This window comes from Pleurodeles waltl, chromosome 1_1 (genome assembly GCF_031143425.1).
Source record: "Pleurodeles waltl isolate 20211129_DDA chromosome 1_1, aPleWal1.hap1.20221129, whole genome shotgun sequence".
NCBI classification, from domain to species: Eukaryota; Metazoa; Chordata; class Amphibia; order Caudata; family Salamandridae; genus Pleurodeles; species Pleurodeles waltl.
In genome coordinates, this window is record NC_090436.1 from 839,520,912 (window position 1) to 839,537,361 (window position 16,450).

The 16,450-nt window shown below is 47.5% G+C and overlaps 1 protein-coding gene across 1 annotated transcript in view; it reads right to left on the reverse strand.

Annotated features, from left to right (window-relative positions):
• LOC138302051 (myosin-6-like) overlaps positions 1-16,450 on the reverse strand; it is a 530,412-nt gene that overhangs the window by 62,319 nt on the left and 451,643 nt on the right. Inside the window, exons 10-11 of the mRNA XM_069242473.1 lie at positions 5,449-5,509; positions 721-893 (exon numbers count right to left, since the gene is read on the reverse strand). Coding sequence (XP_069098574.1) covers positions 721-893; positions 5,449-5,509 — 234 coding nt within the window. The remainder of the gene's footprint in view (positions 1-720; positions 894-5,448; positions 5,510-16,450) is intronic.

The following is a 16,450-nucleotide window of genomic DNA, read 5'->3' on the forward strand; positions in this document are numbered from 1 at the left end:
CATCTTGCATTTGCAAGCTGCCTTGTTTTACGTTGTTATTCCTCCTTATGATCTATACGTGTATTCCACCTGCCAGAACACCGGAAATGCATGGAATGGCAGAAGGAGCTGGTATCTGCTCTGATCAATAATTCACTGCCAGACATTCCAAAAATGTAATAATACAGAAGCCTGTGCAAGAGGAAGATATTGCCATAAGGCCAGTAGAAACAAAGTTGAAATGAGTTTTAGAGACCTTTTTGTTGATAGAAAAACCAGCCAGTGCAAATCAAGATTAACACCCTCACCCCTTAAATGAATCATGTAACCACACAGTAGCTCTAGAAAAATGGTAATGTTGGTAACAAAGATTGTGATGAGAAAGATGCAGATTACTTTTATAACAGCCATGACGTTTAAAAAATTATGCTTTCTCCTAAAGCTTTTGGAAGCTGTATATTGACACAGTGCCAAATTTGATTTCATGATGATTTTAATCTAAATTCCAACATAAATAATGATCAATCACATTGGCATCTTCTCTAACTCACATATATTCCCTTTTAGCTTAATTGAATTCCATTTCTTTTCCAGAAACTGAACTATAACTTCAGTAATGCAGATACCACTGCAATGAAGGCATAGAATTACCGTGTTTAATTTGACAAACTTGTTTTTCTTCGAGTACATCCTATTGAACTGAAAATGTGTACTTACTTTATATAGGTATACTTTAATTACCTGTGCATGTGTGCTCTCCTGCTCTCTGTATTCATTCTCTTCTTTCAGGCAACTTGAGTTGTTCCTTGAGGTAACTGGTACTCTTTCCTTGTTTCGAAGAAGGCTGATGTCAAGGTTCAAGAGTTTCTGTGCTGTTATGAGATCCTCTCTGGCCAGTTGAAGTTCTTTCAGTGCTAAAACAGAAGAACCATTTGAATGTTCAAAAGGATAATCACTCATTCTAAATATAGTACATAGAAAATAATTGAATATATCAGTGTCCTCGTGTTTATTGTGCCACCAAGTGAATTAATACCCAACAATCTGTTGTCAATATTCCAAAAATGTACTTCAAGTTTTCAACGAAGGGATTATTTTGATTCAAATGATTCCTTTTTTTAAATGCACAGAGGTTATAAGGTATGAAGAATCTCCTCTGAAACCAGGGAGTTCACCTGCTAACCCTCCAGCAATATATTCATGATGTTAAGAGTTAGGCAAGAAATGAGCATTCAGCCAGTAAAATCTTTTCTATTTCCACCAATGTGCAAATGACATTTTTCTATTATTGGTTGTTGGATCAGGTGCCTGATCTTGGCTAGTGATACCCCCATGAAAGACTACAATGGAAAGGGTGGCAAAATTTCACATAAAGATAAATATTGTTCTCTAATGTGCTCAGAAACACTCTGAGCAGGTTACAGAAATGAGGCCTATGCTGCATAGATTATAGGTGTATTTCCAGTGCCCACTTTTGGTTGCAGATATTGGACCAGCTAACATTGGTATATGACTGATTTTAGGATGTATGGTTTCCAGCCAGATTGATCTATTCCTTTGGCAAATATGGACACATTGGTGAGAAATCCCTCGCCCCCCCAAGCACAAGTCTTGGGCCCAGATTTAAGAGGGCCTAGTGCCTTTCCAATGGAAGATTAGCATCATTTTTGGACGCTAATGTGGCATTGGAAGGACAAAAAGGCTGCGCCATATTTGTAACCATTGCATCACTTTGCAGCCCCTTGCGCCACCTTATGCCTTCGCTAGGCATAATGTATGCAAGATGGGCATTCAGGTATTAATGGGGGCAAAAAAATGGAGCAAAGAAATATAAGAGATTTCTGTGCGTCATTTTTATTGGTATTTTTAACGCCTGCTAAGAACAGGCATTAAAGGGAGGCTCCCATTGTTTTCAATGGGCCTCTGGGTGCTTTGCAGGATTAGCGTCACAATTTGTTTACGCTAATCCTGCAAAGCATCAGACTGGCATACAAAATTATGATGCTAGTACTTCTCACTACCGACATGGTGCGTTGTATTTTAAATATGGTGCACACATGGTGGCATTATGGGGGCACCAAGGGGTGCAAGAAAAGTGGCGCTGCACTAGGTGCAGCACCACTTTTCATAAATCTGCCCCTAAATTTTAAAGAGTTTCCTCTGGCATTTTGGCAGAGGAGAAATCTCTGGCACAAAGACTGACAGTTGACCCCTGTCTAAACTCTAAAGGAGGCATATTAAAGTGGCATATTAAAACCTTTGTAAATAAAGGCATATATTCATCATCATATTTAAAAGATGTCTAGGGGTAAGACGAAGAGGGTACCAGATAGAAGATGGGAGAATATCCCATTTCTCTTCTTGAAGCCTTTCTAATATTGTTTCTTTGTAGATATATGTGTCAAAGTCTTGTCTTCACTAAACGTACCTTGAAGAGATGTGGCTCTTCACTTTATGTCAGGGTGATGAATCCTCTTACATATGTCAAACCTTAAGTCATTCATCATAAAATAGAGATGGAGCACTATTCAAAGGGAGAGCAAATTGTAAGACCATCTCTAATTACACACGAAGTAGTAGCTTTGATAGGATGGTGCCTGCATTCATGACTTGTATTTATTAATGAAGGACAATGAATGAAAATGAATGAGCAGAGAATATACAATTCCCAAGATTCAACTTACGCTCAGTGAGCTGTTCAGAAATGGTGGAACACCTCTGAGTACATAGGGGCATATTTATACTCTGTGAGGGATATACGTCATTTTTTCTTACGCAGATCCTGGACAAACTTAATTCCATATTTATATTTTGGCACTAGACATGTCTAGTGCCAAAATATTGGAGTTAAACTCATTTTTTGCCTGCGGAAAACTATCTTGCATCAATGAAATGCAAGGTAGACGTTCCCGGGCAAAAAATTACTCCAAGACCCTAGCGCCTTATTTATCCTCCCATGCAAAAGTCACGCACAAGAGGAGGGGGGGGTCAAAAAATGGTGAACAGCTTACTTTGCACCATTTTTTAACTCCTGGGTTAGGGCAGGCATTAGGGGACCTGTGTGCCTATTTACATGGTGGAATACCATGGAATTAGCCCACAGGTGCCCTCCCCAGGCCCCAGGGTCACCCACACCCACAGCAGAGGGACAGCGGAGTATGGGGGACCCCATCCCAGGTAAGTATTTTTTTCTTTTTTTTAAAGTGCCATTTGGGGCCCCGAAATTGGCCCCCCTACATGGCACTGGGTGCGATGGCCATGACCAGGGGACCCTGGTCCCCTTTGCTGGCCATTGGGGTGTGGGCATGACTCCTGTCTTTTCTAAGACAGAAGTCCATTGCTAGGGATGGTTTTACATCAGAAAAGGACTCTAGGCAGGTTAGAGTCATTTTTCTTTACTCTAACCTGCTTAACGTCATTTTTTGGTGCAAAACCCCCTTCTTCCATACCGTCAGCCCCACCCGACTGACGTCTTTTTTTTATAACACTAGCCTACCCTTTGCACCGGCTTGCACCACTCCATAAATATGGTGCCTGGCAGGTGCCTAGAAATGGTGCAAGCCGGTGCTAAACTGTTTGGTGCAAAACTGCATTAGTGCAGTTTTGCACCAACAAGTATAAATCAGGGCCATAGTCTTGCAGAAGCATTCAGGTTATGCACACACCTTCTCAGAAACCTGGGATTTAATGGCAATTCTGGTGAGGTCTGGCATCATGGTGATACTTTGCCTAGGTCAAACCACAAACATCATTTATTTCTTAAACCACTTCGAGAATATATTAAGCAAAGTGCAAGAACACAGCTTCAGTGCCTCCAAAAATCTAATCTTTGATATCACATCAGGTTTCCTTTAAGTTTTGGTGTTTATTGAAGTTTGAGATTTCTATCCATAGTTCCTGATTGCTTTGCAGTGCCCCGTGTCTCCTGAGATTGTTTGTTCTTGGAAGTGAGTTAGATGACTTTGTAGATCAACTAGTCAACGGTGAAACCACAAGACAGCAATTAAGACAAGCGTTGATGTGATCCAATTTGTTAGTGTCTGGTATAGGTTGGGCTGCTGCTTGTTATGCACCATTTAATTGGGTGGGCCTTTTTAGGAAACTTATCAGGAGCAGTACTGACCTTTCATATTCCTCAAAATACAAAATTAACAAACTCTGCCCTTTCTTAGTTTCCTACTGCAGCTGATCACTAATAAAAAAAAATACTAAAATTGCTTTGTGAGCAAACTGGAAGCAATGGTAGATTCCCTGGCTAAACGATGGAGAACACCTCATGTTCATTAAGCGCTTCCGTAAGGTCTGGGAGGTGTGGTCGGTGCATTATTCTGTTGAATACGTTCCTACAAGACACTCAAAAGAGTGTAATCAGATAGATCAGGTTTGATTGGTTAAGAGCTGTTAATGTTTCTTATTTCAGTCAAGAAACCTGCATGAAAGCGATTCGAATTCAATAAACTACAGAGGAGACGAGTCTCAAATGCATGTCGCTATTTACTGCAACAGATTGTAAGTGTCCAGCATTTGTGAACGTCGCAGAGGATTCCAGGGGTAGTACGACAAAGCAACCACACTCACATTTACCCAGGAGTAGTTTGGGCATTCTTATTTGAGTTCCAAGTTCCTCCAATATGAAGGCATTTACACATGCAGAGATGGAACAGTTGTCCACTAAAAACTACACGACTACATTTTTTTCTCCGCAGGTAAAATGTTTACCCTTGGAAAGAAACCCCTTCCCTACACACTTGCCAGTTGTGATGGTTTCCCAATGGTATGATATTAGGTGGGAGTAAATCATTTTGTGAGTGTACATTCACATTTTCGTAACACACAATATGAATTTACATATGAAAAGCAAACCTTTTTGTGTACCTAATTTGAACCTTGTGAATCGAGCCTCAAGAATGAATTGTTGCCCACGTGTCGGTTGATTGTCTTGATTTATAGTTGTGTCTGAGTTGAGATGATGAGGTGCACGAGCAAGAGTGTCATCAATGATGTCGTGTTATGTCAAACTCAGGGAGCAGTGCGAGTTACTGTTTCCGCCGCAAACCAAAACTGCAAATATCATGTTTGATCCAAGGGATAGCTCAGGTTTTACCGTATTTTTTTCATTACATATATAAATAATACAAGAGGGAGATGGAGACTCTGATGTAGGTGCAGTCAGGGGAAAGGAAGTAATTTAAGGTCAAACAAAACTTCAGAGGCAAGTGTGGAAAAGAAGTAACACCACCAAAGGACATGCAGCAGAAGACTTGTAGACACAGGATGTAGCAGAGAAACAGAATGCAAGAGGATATGCACAGGTTGGGCCAGACAGTAACAATAAGAACAGAAGGCCGGAAACATAACTCCGATTCTGCTGGGAGCACTCTTCAAAACAAAACTTCAGGGGTAGAATTGTCTTTTAGGAACGTTCACCAAAACATTTCCTTATCAATATTGTCATGTCTCTAAACTTACTTGAAACCTGAAGGCAATGAAAAATATCCATTTTCGTAGCATATATTTCAAGGATTCCAGTCTGCAAAAAAAGAAAATAATCCATCAGGGTATTGGTTCCTGTTCCAACTAGAGGCACTACCTGACCTAGGTTCTGATGCCAATCTTGACAGAAAATTAGCAGGAAAAGGTGATCCGGTATTAGCATTATAGACAGTCTCTTTCTGACTTATGCTTTGGTTGAGCTTTGCGACATAACCACTGAAACGCTTACTTCTGTTATTGTTTGCCCAAAAATCCAGCATTTAAAGGCTACCAGGGGCATAAGACTTCTTTATGAAATTTTGTGGGAGATGTGCGGTTTAACTGGGACACCGCCATAGGTACTGCATGAGCTCCTGGTAATTAAGTAATATTTTTAAAATGTTTCCGAAATGAACTAATGTCCAGAAGGAATCCTGAGTATCAGACATGTTTTCCTTTCTGTATTTTAATTGCTGTGTTTTTAAATCAAAGGCTTAATCGACTCATTTTTTGTTTGGGGTAGTGACTTCTGAATTGACCAACAAGTTATAGTAACCCACAAAAGTCCGCCACACCAAAGGTCAGTGATAAACTGGCGATAACAAAACCTCCACCGTCACGCCAACAGAAATACGCCCACAGTATCACGACCTACGAATCCACGCGGCGGTCTTTCAACCGCAGTACTCCATTGGCGGTACACACCACCGCGCTCAAAATACACACATAGTTACAAAACACTACCACATTGGACAATTCCACATACACACACCTGAAACACATACACACACCACTCCCACACACTCAATACAATATAAAACACACACCCACATCACCCACAAACCCCTATGACCACAATTGCGACTGAAGGCCAGAGAGAGACACCACCATCTACAAACTAGCATTCACAGGCACTCAACACCATCACTCACATAACATCCATGCACCTCACACAACACACCTCTGAATATCACCCCACACATCACAACCCACACCACCCCACACATCACCCACACCACTCCATGGCACCGCAAAGACACCCCAGGTTCTCTGAGGAGGAGCTCAGGGTCATGGTGTAGGAAATCATCCGGGTAGAGCCACAGCTATTCGGATCACAGGTGCAGCACACCTCCATAGCTAGGAAGATGGAGCTATGGCGAAGAATCGTGACAGGGTCAACGCAGTGGGACAGCACCCAAGAACAATGGATGACATCAGGAAGAGGTGGAATGACCTACGAGGGAAGGTGCGTTCGGTGGTCTCAAGACACCACATCGTGGTTCAGAGGACTGGCGGCGGACTCCCACCTCCTCCCCCACAACTAACAACATGGGAGGAACAAGTCTTGGCTATACTGCATCCTGAGGGCCTTGCAGGAGTAGCTGGAGCAATGGACTCTGGTAAGTCAAATCTTTACTACGTCATCCCCCACCCAACCTGCATGCCATCACATACCCCCACCCTCGCCCTCACCCCCATCACTGCAACTCCTCACACGTGTCCCAATATCACAAATCACACTTTCCAAACCCAAGCCCTGCATGCAACACCAAAGCATGGCCACCCATCACCAAAGCATGGCCACTGCACATACCCATACACCCCCTAACCCATCATCACACAAGGTCCTACACAGGAATGCAAGCACTGGCGTACACTGTCCCCCATCCATTGCACACCATGGCACACACAGATGCAATAATCATGCTTTTACACCCCTGCAGGACCCCTACCCAACGTCACCGGACAGGAGGGTCCAGATATGTCCACTCCACCCACAGAAGAGGCCCACAGTGATGACAGCAGCTCTGTCTCACTGGATCTAGATGACCAGCTCAGCCCATTTGGGACCTCGGGACAGTCGGTTCCCCTCACACTGGCACAAGCCACCACAGAGCTTCCCCCCTCTGGAAACACCAGCACAGCACCCACCCAGCGGGCCCATACCTCTGTCCCCAGGACACGTCAAGCAGCAGTGTGTCCACCACTAAAGGGAACCCAGGCTAACCCACTACCCCAACAACAACAGGGACCTGGGGGCAGTGTCAGTGGGCACACGGTTCAGGGGACAGAGGCACAGGAACACAGAGGAACTGGGAGGGCTGCTGTGCGACAGGGGAAGGACAGGCCCAGGGAACCCACTCTCCAAGAGGCCCTCTCCAAAATCATGGGAGCCTACCACCATTCCCAGGAGACAATGGCAACGGTACTAGCCAAGTTTCAGGATACCCAGCGGCTACAGGAGGAACAATATTTGGGCTTCAGGGAGGAACTAAAATCCATCAATACCACTCTGGGCACCATTGTAGGGGTACTGAAAGAACTCGTCAACACCAGGAGGGACACTGTGGCACAACAAGGGGCCCCTGACACTAGCCTGGACGATGAACTGCCCACCACTTCCGCCGGCGCTAGTGGACAGGAGGCACCGCCACAGGACCACCACACCAGCACCCCTCCCCCTGCAGAGGAAAAACCACCCCGCAAACGGTCCCTGAGATCCAGGACAAAGACAGAGAACGATGCCAAGACCCCCGCCAAGAAATGAGACCACCCTGATTGTCATCTTTTTGTTCCACCTTGTCACTCTGTCCATCCATAAACTGCCCCAGCTCCACTTCCTATGCCCCTTTGGACAATGCACCTGTGAGACTAATAGACTGGACTCTGCCATGGACATTCCTCCACCATCACGCCTCACCATTTTACAACCCCCTCCAATATTGAGCACATAAATAAACACCCTTAAAGCACAAAACAATCTGGAGTCTGTCTGTGATTTCGAAATAGTGTGTTAGAAATTACAGTGGCAAAATGCTCTTTCAAATGTAATGTCAACATACCTATGTCACACAGCTCTATTCCATGAGGAAACAAAGCAGATGTCACACAGTGGGACCCACAACTGTGAAACTGTAAGGGAAAGTGGCAACTCAGTGACCATACACTGGGTGAAAATAACAGGCAGTAGAGAGGTAGTAGATTTAAATCAGATGTAGCAGGTAGTGTTGTCTTCTTACCTGTGTCTCACTGGAAGTATTGCAGGATCACCGTGTTCCTGTTGTCGATGTCCTCTTGTCCTGCGTCCTCATATTCAATGTCCACAGGCTCCACAGCTGCCACAAGACATCCATCTGGCCCATCCTCCTACAGAAAAGGCACCTGTTGTCGCAAAGCCAAGTTGTGAAGCATGCAGCAGGCCCCGATGATCTGGCATACCTTCTTTGGTGAGTAGAATAGGGAACCACCTGTCATATGGAGGCACCAGAACCTGGCCTTCAGGAAGCCGAATGTCTGCTCTATAATCCTCCAAGTTCGCCCATGTGCCTCATTGTAGCATTCCTCTGCCCTTGTTCTGGGATTCCTCACTGGGGTCAGTAGCCATGACAGGTTGGGGTAACCAGAGTCACCTTCAAATGGCGAGGGACAACTGTTAGACACACACTAACTCATAGGGACATCCACAGACCCAGACAACTATTCCCACTGTATTGGGTCCATGTGCTCACCTAATAGCCACACCCAGTGCCTCTGCAGTTGCCCCATCACATAAGGGATGCTGCTATTCCGCAGGATGTAAGCATCATGCACTGAGCCAGGGAATTGTGCATTAACATGGAAGATGTACTGGTCTGCCAAACATACCATCTGCACATTTATCGAATAGTAACTCTTCCGGTTTCTGTACATCTGTTCACTCCTGCAGGGGGGACCAAGGCCACATGTGTCCCATCAATGGCACCTATGATGTTGGTGATATGTCCTAGGGCATAGAAATCACCTTTCACTGTAGGCAAATCCTCCACCTGAGGGAAAACAATGTAGCTCTGCATGTGTTTCAGCAGGGCAGACAACACTCTGGACAACACGTTGGAAAACATAGGCTGGGACATCCCTGATGCAATGGCCACTGTAGTTTGAAAAGACCCATTTGCTAGGAAATGGAGTACTGACAGCACCTGCACTTGAGGGGGGATTCCTGTGGGATGGCGGATAGCTGACATCTGGTCTGGCTCCAACTGGGCAAACAGTTCCTGGATTGTGGCACGGTCAAGCCTGTAGGTGATGATCACATGTCGCTCCTCCATTGTCGACAGGTCCACCAGCGGTCTGTACACTGGAGGATGCTGCCATCTCCTCACATGCCCAATCGGACGGTGTCTATGGAGGAGAACAGCGAGTCAACAAACACTGAGGTACGTAAACACAGCTTACTCTGAAAACATTAGCAATTCGAAATTTGCCTGTATGAGTGTTTAGGCAAGGCTTAGATATGTGTGACGCAGTCAAAAATAATGCCATGTGGCCCCCTGAAATGGCTGCTGCCTGATCTGTAAGGTGGACAACGGGATATGAGGTAACTGCGCTGGCGTTGTACACCGTCGCGGTAGGTGGTCGAAAACCGCGGCGCAATCCTGCATTGGTTAACATTGGACCCTATGGGTCCCAGGAGCCAATGACGATGTACGCCGGCGGTGACGGTATGCACCGCTGCGGACTTGACCGCCATTTTCTCTCTGTTCAATCACTTGATACCTGATCTTCGACAGGAGAGGACCTACACTGCAGTGCTGCTGTGACCTCAGTCTGGAAGAGACAATGGCTTGTGTGTCTGGGGAAAGGACCCCTGCCTTCAGCACGGAGGAGTTGGAGAAACTCGTGGATGGGGTCCTCCCCAAGTACATGCTGCTCTACGGTCCTCCAGACAAACAGGTATGTACAGTGTGACCATGCTGTATGGGTAATGCCTGTGTGGAGTGGGGTGGATGAAAGATAGGGGGGGTGAGAATGAGGCGTGCATGAAACGATGGTGAGTGCATGTGCGTCATGGCAAGGGTAGGGATGCGGGCCAATGACTGTGACGGTGCAGATGGTGTTACTTCTCTTTTTCCTCTGTACAATTCCTGTAGGTCAGCGCCCACCAGAAGAAGGACATTTGGCGTGCCATCGCCAAGGAAGTCCGGACCCTGGGGGTCTACCACAGATGGAGCACCCACTGCCGTAAAAGATGGGAGGATATTCGCCGCTGGAGCAACAAGATGGCGGAAGCCCAGCTGCGGTTGGCCTCCCAACGTGAGAGGGGTGCCCGTCGCACCATGACCCCCCTGATGTTGAGGATCCTGGTGGTGGCGTAACCTGAGTTGGATGGGCGCTTGAGGGTATCACAGCAGCAACAAGGGGATGAGTACACTCTCATTCTGCTGATTCAGTGCGCAAAGTAGGTCTCTAGGTGGGGGTGGTGGGCTGTGGGTTCCCCTAGGCCAGGGTGAGTTTAGTAGGCAAGGACCCTCCTTAAGGGAGGCCCTGTGGCACCCCTCCCCACCTGTGTACAGTGCCAACTACACCTAGTCAGGCTCCTGTGACATCCATGTGTGCAGAAATCGGCCATAGCCTTGTAACCCATGTCCCTGGGATTGAATAGTGGACTCCAAGTGTGCGGCGTAGTGCAGGGGGCGGTATTGCATGCACTCAACATGTCTTTCTTCTGTCTCCCCGCCTTTTTGTGGTCTCCCTGTTCTTGTGTGCATTAGCATCATCAGGCGGAGAAGCAGTGTCACCGGAGCAGGAGGGAGCTGCATCCCACATGGCCCGGGAGGGCGACACTACGGAGTCTGAAGTCACCAGTGGGATGGAGGGCGAGGGGAGCTCCATGGCAGGGACAGGAGCTGACACCGGCGATACGGACTCATCCTCTGATGGGAGCTCCCTTGTGGTGGCGGCCCCATCTGTGCCCCCTGCATCTTCAGGTACAGCCACCACCCCCCCTACCAGCACCGCCCTCCCAGCAGCCCCTCAGTGTTTGCCCCGTGCCCGCTCACCCAGGAGGGTGGGCATCACCTTCGCCCCAGGCACCTCAGGCCCTGCACCAGTCACCCCTGCTGCCCTCAGTGAGGAGGCCATTGACTTCCTCAGGTCCCTCACTGTTGGGCAGTCACTATTTTGAATGCCATCCAGGGTGTAGAGAGGCAGTTGCAACAAACCAATGCATACCTGGAGGGCATTCACTCTGGTCAGGCAGCCCTTCAGCAGCAAAATTTTCAGACTCTGACCTCAGCACTGATGGCAGCCATTGTCCCTGTCTCTAGCCTCCCCCCCTCCAACTTCCTCCACCCACACCCCTGTGTCTCAGCCTATCCCAAGCACACCATCAGACCAGCATGCACTCAACTCAACACACAAGGGAAGCTCTGGCAAACATGAGCACCACACATCCCACAGGCACTCACGCAAGCATCAGACACATGCAGACACACCAACATCCACTGCCTCAAATGTGTCACCCTCCTCCTCGTCTCCCTCCTCCCTCCCTGTCTCATCTCCACTCACACCTGCAGGCACTACATCCTCAGCCACTATGTCCATCACCAGCACACCCACCACCACACCCCACTCACGTGCAGTCACCACCCCCACTACCATTCACACGTCCCCTGTGTACTCTCCCAGTGTGTCTGTGAGGCCACCTCCCAAGGTACACAGACGCAGCCAAACACCCACCCAACAGCCATCCACCTCACGACAGCCTCCAGCCTATGCACCTTCACCCAAAGTCAGCAAACGTACACCTCCTACAACCACTACCTCTTCCTCCACTCCCAAACCCCCTCCAGCTACCCGTCCCAGTGTTCCTAAGAAACTTTTCCTGGCCAACCATGACCTCTTTCCCTCACCTCCCCCACCCCTTCAGTCTCCTAAGGCCCGACTCTCCAGGTCCCAACCTAGCACCTCAGCCACAACATCGGCGGGACCAGTGGTGCCAGCTCCCAGGGGAACAGTTGGGAGTGTGGAGACAGCTGCGACACCATCCAAGGTGGGGAAGGGGCACAGTAAAACCGGAAAGTCTGGGAAGATCAGCACGGCGGAAAAGACCACCACCAGCAGCACCGCTGCCCAGGACAAGACCGCCAGCAGCCCCTCTGCCCAGGACAAGACCGCCACCAGCAGCCCCGGTGCCCAAGACAAGACCGCCACCAGCAGCCCCGCTGCCCAGGACAAGACCGCCAGCAGCCCCGCTGCCCAGGACAAGACCGCCACCAGCAGCCCTGCTGCCCAGGACAAGACCGCCAGCAGTCCCGCTGACCAGGACAAGACCGCCACCAGCAGCCCCGCTGCCCAGGACAAGACCGCCACAAGACCGCCACCAGCAGCCCCGCTGCCTAGGACAAGACCGCCATCAGCCCCGCTGCCCAGGACAAGACCGCCACCAGTAGCACCACTGATCAGGACACCGCCGCAACAAGCACTGCTGCCCAAGACACCGCCGCAACAAGCACCGCAGGCCAGTGAGCGCCAAAGATTCCGATGCTACTGAGGCCGCCACGAGCAGGATGAAGCACTCTGGGCACAAAGCCCCCTCCAGACCCAGTGGAGAGATACCTCCACTACCTCTGTCCTTGGCAGGATGAAGCACTCTGGGCACCAAGCCCCCTCCAGAACCAGTGGAGATTCACATCCACTACCTCTGTCCTTGGCAGGATGAAGCACTCTGGGCACAAAGCCCCCTCCAGAACCAGTGGAGAGATACATCCACTACCTCTGTCCTTGGCAGGATGAAGCACTCAGGGCACAAGGCCCCCTCCAGAACCAGTGGAGACTGTTATCCACTTGAGAGACTGTGGCTTTGCACTCCACAGGATTGAACAGGGGGCAACCCACCCACTGTAGAGACTTGAGAGACTGTAGCTTTGCACTCCCCAGGATGCAGCAGTGGGCAACCCACCCACTGTAGAGACTTGAGAGACTGTGGTTTTGCACTCCCCAGGATTGAACAGTGGGCAACCCACCCACTGTAGAGACTTGAGAGACTGTGGCTTTGCACTCCCCAGGATGCAGCAGTGGGCAACCCACCCACTGTAGAGACTTGAGAGACTGTGGCTTTGCACTCCCCAAGATTGAACAGTGGGCAACCCACCCACTGTAGAGACTTGAGAGACTGTGGCTTTGCACTCCCCAGGATTGAACAGTGGGCATGGAACCCCCTCGTGGATCTGGCATTGTGCACTCATCCGGCTGAGGTGCCCCCCCTTCCCTTCCCCCTGAGGTGCCTGATTTATTTCTATCTGATGCCCCAGCAGCGTTCTCTCCGTCTTGTTCGGGTATTGAGTGTGGCCTCGCCCATGCCTTTTGGGCCCAGTGGTCCACTGACTATGATGGTGGAATCCCTTGGACTTGTGTTCTTGGTGTACATAATTGTTTATAGTGTAAATGTATATATATGTAAATATGTTTGATTACGGTATTTTAATATATTACAATCATTCCACTCATTTCCTCTTGTCCTTGCATTCTTCCAGTGGGGGTTGGGGGTGTAACTGTAATGTATCATGCTGTATTTGTGTGTGTGTTGTAGTGGGTGAGGGTGGGGGTGTTGCGTATTGCGTGTGTGTGTGTGTGTCGCTGTTATTTCCCTCCCCCTTCCCCTGTGTCATAGGTGCAGTACTCACCGTGGTCTTCGCCGATGGCGTTCGTGCTCCTGGTAGAGGAGCAGTAAGATAAAGACTGGGAGTATCTGAAGTTCCGGTTCCATGGCGTCCTGGTTCCTCGTGGGGTGTGTAGAGGTGAGCGTTTTCCCTTCCAAGTCCTGTTTCCGCTGCGTTTTTGTTCGCGGTGAATCCGCCCCGGAAAAGGTGGTGGATTGGCCTGTTGTAATACTGTAGGCGGTACGTTGTCTTCCGCCTGTCTGTTAGCGGTTACCGCCACGGTGTTTGTTTGTACCGCCGTGGTGGTCGGAGTGTTAAAGTGGCTGTCTATGTTGGCGAGTTTCCGCCACGGTCGTAATTCAATTTTTTTTTTCGCCTCCCTGTTGTCGGTTTTACCGCAGCTTTAACACCGACCGCCAGGGTTGTAATGACCACCTTAGTGTGGAAACAACTGAAAATATGAGATAAACAACCCTCTGCCACAGATTATAAGACTATTGCAAATCTCTGAGGAGTTCCATGACCACCAGAGAAACAAGTCTGAAGGCCAAGTTCCTTCATAAGGTCATGGATTACCGAGGTGACTTGCATAATCCTTAAAATGTATGTCCGAGGGTATTTTATTCCTTTTTACACATGGATACATGATCACCATTCCAACAAATTACTTGAATCTTGGGAGCCAGATTTATTAACATTTTGCATCATGGTTGCACCATGTTTTGTGGTGCATACATGACGCAAGATGCTAGTCGATATTTACAAAGCCATGGAAGCCTTGCACAAATAAATAAATGAAACAGCTTGCACTGCATTGCGTTACATTTTATTCTGGGAAGCATTCTATCAGTGGAACATGGGCATTCCCATGCATCCACCCATGGATTTCATGCAATCCCAGATTTACAAATGGTTGTAAACCTGTAAATAGTGTGAAATAGCTATGTATCACTGAGAGTGGCTTAACTAGGAGAAAACTCTTTTTTTCCTCCTTGTTATTTTCTATTTCTGCTGCAGTATGCAGTCTGCAGCACACATAGAAAAAGGATAATGCCTTGAGATATTGTTTTTGTGCAGGAAGGTGTCCCTCCCTTCCCTTTAAGCTAGCGATTCACAACTAAATAGTCAGCTCACCATTAGTACATGAAGCATTCCACTGTCCTCAACAGTATATACTTGAATTGTGGGTGTGTGGTGTACATGGGGGACAGGACCAATACTTTTTTTTAAATTGTATATTAGCACAAAAACATAAGAGAAGAAGAACTTGAGAGGACAAAAAACACTCAATTACGTGCACCCTTTATGCTGTAGATCTAGGGGAGCAATTGGTTCCAAATCTTAGTACTTAATACCATTGTTTTCCATGGGGACAACTAGGACACACCTCCTGAGAGATATAAAATATGGTTATTAACCTGTGTGGTTCCTTCACCTCTACAGGATGGACGAGTGAAAGAGTGTAAATGTATGGCATATACAAGGAGAAGTTCTGCTTCTTTTGTAGAGATGAAATTATGTGTTTATGCCCTTTCGACCAGTTTTTTTTATCTCCAATCCTAACTTTGTGTGGGGTCTGATAGCAGTACTTTATGGTTCTTTCTGTTGCTCAAAAGATGTTGACACAGTGGCGTAGTCTTGCTTGTTCTGAATGACTACTCCTCCCCCTTATCTTCAGGCTTTAAATTGATCCTCTCATCTAACCTAAGTTCTTTTAGTGCCTTAGTTTCTTATTTGCTCATATTCTAAATGATCTCACTGGATTTTTCCCCTATGGCTTCTATTTTATTGAACACTGCCTGTTCAAATGTCAGTATCTCAATGGGCGCTGTGCTTGTGGGTAGAGAAAAGGTAGATTTTATTTGTAATCCTGTCACCCCTCTATCCATGGTCTCAGGAATTTCATTCCTTTCAAAGAAGACTTTTAACTTTAGCTTCCTAAAGAACTCAGCCAACTCACAGTGTAACCTAAATCTGTCCAAATGGGCTGTGTGAATGAATCCCAACCCTTTGTTCAGGATTATTTTCTGTGGTTCTGTCAACGATGTGGTTCAAAGGTTGGTTATAATGTCTGACCCTGGCTTGTACTCCGGACTGGTTCTTTTGACATGCTCCTTGTATGTAGACATGTTGTCTAGTCCTCCCAGTGGACCTGATTTCCTTTTCTTTTTCTCCTCCTGCATCTGCCACCCCATGGTAATAAAAGATGCAAACTAAATTTTGGTGGTAGACCTTGTAGGAAAGGGGCTCCTCACCCAAAAAACTATTGTGAGTGGGGCAGAAGGTAGTATTGTTTTTGTACTCGTACTGGGTTACTAAAGGGAGTGCAGCCCTGTGAGGGTTCTGCCCAGTTTCTATTCCTACTTCTACTCCTTAGCCTGCCTGTCTTCTTCTCCCAACTCAGCCAACTATCTGTGTCTGAGGACCTCCCATCGGTTGAATTCAAGTCTCTGTCTTTTTAATTGGGTGCCAAATTGGCCTAGGCCTTAACAAACTAGATTTTTTTCAGATCTTTTTCAAAGCTCTGAATTTTTGACTAAGTTAAATGGTCTTTATATTCAGCCAATTTCTTTTTGTAT